Here is a 4,782-nt window from a genome sequence, read left to right on the forward strand (position 1 = left end):
CAGATGTGGAGGGGAGGTACACACCCTTTTCTGTCTGCTCAGTACTCTTCCAGTTCTGTAAAACAAGCTCTTAAAAAAACAAGGTAAGCCACAGGTGGTTAAGCAAACAAAGGGGCAGTTGTGTGCTGTGGTTTTTCTCCCTTTTTTCTCTGTTAAAGAGTTTATCAGCCATGCTATCCTTTCATGTTTGTTGTGTTTCTTTCTAGACATAGACTGCATGTATAGCCTGTTTTCTACTAATAACACAATTTTGCTCGATAAGCTCAGGGACTTTGTCTATCTGCTTTGCTGTTTCTTAACCTAACACAGCATCTAACATTGTTCCTGGCACATAGCAGGTGTTCAATAAATATTTTTGGAAGGAAATACTATAAACACAGACATCATTCTTATCATCCTAATCTCTCTTACCTCTATTTCCAAATACCTCTAGCAAGTCTGATTGATTTCCCATGGGAATTCTTCTCAGCTTCATCCCTTCCTCACTTTTTCTGTGATCACAGTCCAACCTCAGAGTCTAATCACTATATGTCTTAGACTAATACTGCCTCCTAAAGAATCTCCTATTATCTCCCACACAGATACATAGCTCTATGGGAAGAGAGACCATGTCTTATAATAGACAGTAACAGCAGGTAGAGTCAGACTACCTGAGTTCATAGTCCAGGTCTGCCATTTAGGAGCAATAGGGTCTTAGGGAAACAAGTTACCCCAAGATCTGTGCCTCAGTTTCCTTGCCTATACAATAGAGATAACTGTGTCTTCTTTATAGGGTAGTTGTAAGATTAAATGGGCTAATATGTAAAGCACTTGCATATATGCACCTGGCATATGATATGTTCAGTAAATGTTGTCTACTTTTATTATGGCAAGAATGATCTTCCTCAAGCACTGCTTGAATACATCATAAGGCCTGGCTTTTAGTAGTTCCTCATAGAAACTGTGACTATTTATACAGAGCTTTATGGCCCCTTATCAGTTTACCTCCCCCCCCCCACTCCTTTCTCAGCCAGTTTCTTTTCTTTTTTTTTTTTGATTTAATAAAGTTTTATTTTTCCAAATATACAGTTTGTTTGAGCTGTTCACGCATCTTCACCAGCAGCTGGGGCATCTCCACCCTTGGTATTTCTGGTGTAAATTTACCTGAGCTCTGTGCTTTGAAACCAGCTTGATAAGTCCTTTACTAAGGAGCTCCTGAAGGGCTGCCCTGGCCAGGGAACCTCGAATCTTCAGTCTCTCAGAGACCACAGCTGGGGTTATAAGCTTATAGTTGGGAACTTCCTTACAGAGCTTGTCATACGTAGCTTTGTCAAAAAAGACTAAATGGTTGAGCTTGTCTCGAACTTTGCCTTTGGACCACTTCTTCTTTTTGGCCTTGCCCCCAGATTTGTTCACTAGGTCTTTGTCTTTCTTGGCCGACTTTCTGGCATCCTTCTTCTTCTTGTCCTCCTTGGGCGTCATTGCGAAGGTTGGAGAAGCGCCGCAACTGCAGCAGCCTGGTTAAGATGTCGGACAAGGCTGGGCGCGGTGGCTCACGCCTGTAATCCTAGCACTCTGGGAGGCCGAGGCGGGTGGATCGCTCGAGGTCAGGAGTTCGAAACCAGCCTGACCAAGAGTGAGACCCTGTCTCTACCAAAAATAGAAGGAAATTATTTGGACGGCTAAAAATCTATATAGAAAAAATTAGCCGGGCATGGTGGCGCATGCCTGTAGTCCCAGCTACTCGGGAGGCTGAGGCAGTAGGATCGCTGAAGCCCAGGAGTTTGAGGTTGCTGTGAGCTAGGCTGACGCCACGGCACTCACTCTAGCCCGGGCCACAGAGCGAGACTCTGTCTCAAAAAAAAAAAAGAAAGAAAGAAAAAAAAAAAGGAAAAAAAAAGATGTCGGACAAAAAGGAAGCTCAGCCAGTTTCTTAACCTGCTATGGAGTGTGAGCTTCACTCCAGTAATCCAGTCTCCTAACTCACACAAGGGCCATCCACATTCACCCTGAAGCCTCACTTAACACTGTCCCTCCTTCACAGTAACCACTGTCATCCTGCCTTTGCTTTCTGCGTCCCTTCCTCTCTCCTCCTGCTGCCACTCTCCTTCCCTCAGGTCTTCTCTGACTAGTTCTGGCTCTGAGTATAGGGATATAATTTTTTATATATTATATATTACATTTGTATATATATAATACAGAGTCTTGCTCTTTGCCTGGCCTAGAGTGCCATGGCGTCAGCCTAGCTCACAGCAACCTCAAACTCCTGGGCTCAAGCGATCCTCCTGCCTCAGCCTCCTGAGTAGCTGGGACTACAGGTATGCGCCACCATGCCTGGCTATTTTTTTCTGTTTTTAGTTGTCCAGATAATTTCTTGCTATTTTAGTAGAGATGGGGTCTCGCTCTTGCTCAGGCTGGTCTCAAACTCCTGACCTCAAGCGATCCTCCCGCCTTGGCCTTACAAAGTTCTAGGATTACAGGCGTGAGCCACCGCGCCCCGCCTACATTTGTATTTCTGTGTTATACACTTTCAAATATTTTCAGTTGTGTGTATCCAGATTATCCCAATAGATTATAATGTCCTCAAAATCTGCTTATCTGTTCTTTTGTCACCCTTTGTACATTATGTTCATAACTAAGTCATAGAAAAATAATTTAATTTCCTTCCTCCCTTCCTCCCTTCTTTCCTTCTTTCCACTTGATCCTCCTCCAAATCCCCTGGCTTCCAGGAAAGCTAAGAGAAGAAAATACAGAGAAAGCTGGGCCTGGGTATAGTCTGAGACAGGCTGCAGGGGACTGGGAGGGAAGCCTGGACCGAGGTGGGAGCAAAGCTGTCACTCCCAAAGAACTTTCCTTCTAGAAAACATGTAGTTGAAGTATTTTGGGAGTTGCTATAAGTAACTGGTATAACCCTTTGATAGTAAATCACTTATTGATCATTATAATCATCATCAAATATTTATTTGGCACCTTCGTCTTGAAGGCGCCATGCTTACAGGATACAAGGAGACATGAAATCCTTCTTCCCTGTGCCGAACTAAAAATCTAATTCTTCCTGACGATACAGACTCTACCCAGTATGCCCAGCCACGGGAATGGTACAGTAAATAAGAGGAAGCTGTCACTAAGGGCTGCAACAACCAATTAGTGCCTCACAGAGGAGGAACCTGATTTGACCCCTGAAGAAAGGGTCAAATGTTTAATGAGTATAATGAAAACCAAACATTTCAGGTGACGATACTATATGAATATTATATGATTTAATGTGAAATGCCATTTAAAAACTGGGTTTCACAATTATTTAACAAAGAGATCATCAAATGACATTTACTGAGTTCCTACGATCTGCAAAGCATTATGTAAGGTAGACTGGGATATAGACATGAATACGGGGTGTTCCTTGCCCTCCAAGAGATTACTATATAGTGGAGAATACCAGCATGTAAATACCTGACTAATAAATAACTTGCAGAATGAAGGAAGCTCAGACAGCTGGAACCCCAAGACTGGCATGAAGGCTTCCTGACTGCCACACTGTCATGTAATCTCTTGAACACGACAGACCCCTTTAATGGCAAATTCTGGCAAAATGTTACAAATATGGATGACATCAGGTGAATAACATAGTGCCTGTGATTTGCATTACCGAACGAATGGTGCTATATTTTATTCTGTCGTCATTATTATTCTCATTGTAACTACTTTTGGTCATTTCCTGTTTCAGCCATGAAAACTTTTTGATCCTGAAAAACATATTAAGCTGTGTGGAAGGCAGCTTAAGTCTGTTAAAGAACTTGCTTAAGGTCATAAGACTTTTTCTTTCATTCATTTCTTTAATAAAAAAGGCATTTATATTTAAGTTTTATATTATAATTTGTCTGTTTAGACATTTCTTATACTTCCTATTTCATGACTATTCCAGGACGTGACATCTGTGACAGGGAGTTGGCACTGACAACTGATTAGGGCAGAGCAACCCCCAGACACAAGGAGCCGTGAAACCAAAGGAGGCAGCAGAGGGTGATTTATCGGGGAATTTACAGACAGAAGCGTAGTCTTGGGCCATAAGACAGGTAGATCTTTGTACCACCATGCCCCAGACCAGGGTGTATATACCGTAGGGTAAAGGTACATGTGCTTCAGAAGGAACGAGAAGGGCAATTAAGGTTGACCCTTCAGGGACAGACAGGGATGCTATGTGCAGCATAGCCTGTAATTTGCCTAAGACCAAGATTTATGGTAAGTACGTATTTACGATAACATCAAGGTTGGCTTGACTTACACAAGAAACAGTAAATAAAGTAGGAATCCTGGAGGTACGCCTGGGACTGAGATTAATCAGAAATCAATTTGGTGGATTAGCATCCAAGATGGTGTGACTTTAGTTAGCCCCCACTGATTTAATTAAGTGCTCTATGAAATTTCTGCTGCCCATCCCTATTAGTAGCGTAATACTTTCTTTCCATGCCAGTTACAAAAGAACCCTTGTTATTTCTCCCAGGAGAATGTCAACACTATCAAATACAACAATACACCAATACATAAGAAATTAAAAATTACCTTTTCTTAGTGTATTTTATCTTATTTTCTAAGCTTTAACTTAAAATAGTAACCCATTGGATTTGGTAATATATTTCTGAATAGAGATATATGTGGTTTTAATGTTAGGAACATTAGAAGAACTAAGTTGCTTTTTTTCCCCATGCCAATCCTTTTTTGCCCTATGTATTGAATTTTTATCTGCAAACTGGATTTTGCTCCAATTGATCAAATATATATCAAATGCCTACACTGTGTAATACT

The 4,782-nt window shown here is 41.6% G+C and overlaps 1 protein-coding gene across 1 annotated transcript; it reads right to left on the reverse strand.

The window, feature by feature from the left end:
- Positions 1–970: 970 nt before the first annotated feature.
- On the reverse strand, positions 971–1,495 carry LOC123633164 (40S ribosomal protein S25-like). Its single transcript, XM_045544185.1, has one exon. The coding sequence runs from the start codon at positions 1,459–1,461 to the stop codon at positions 1,093–1,095; it is 369 nt and encodes a 122-aa protein (XP_045400141.1). The 5' UTR covers positions 1,462–1,495; the 3' UTR covers positions 971–1,092.
- Between the last annotated feature and the right edge of the window lie 3,287 nt (positions 1,496–4,782).

This window comes from Lemur catta, chromosome 2, assembly GCF_020740605.2.
Source record: "Lemur catta isolate mLemCat1 chromosome 2, mLemCat1.pri, whole genome shotgun sequence".
NCBI classification, from domain to species: Eukaryota; Metazoa; Chordata; class Mammalia; order Primates; family Lemuridae; genus Lemur; species Lemur catta.

Bases quoted from the DNA above. Each gene is read 5' to 3' on its own strand.
- LOC123633164 (XM_045544185.1), bottom strand. From the start codon at position 1,461: ATGACGCCCAAGGAGGACAAGAAGAAGAAGGATGCCAGAAAGTCGGCC.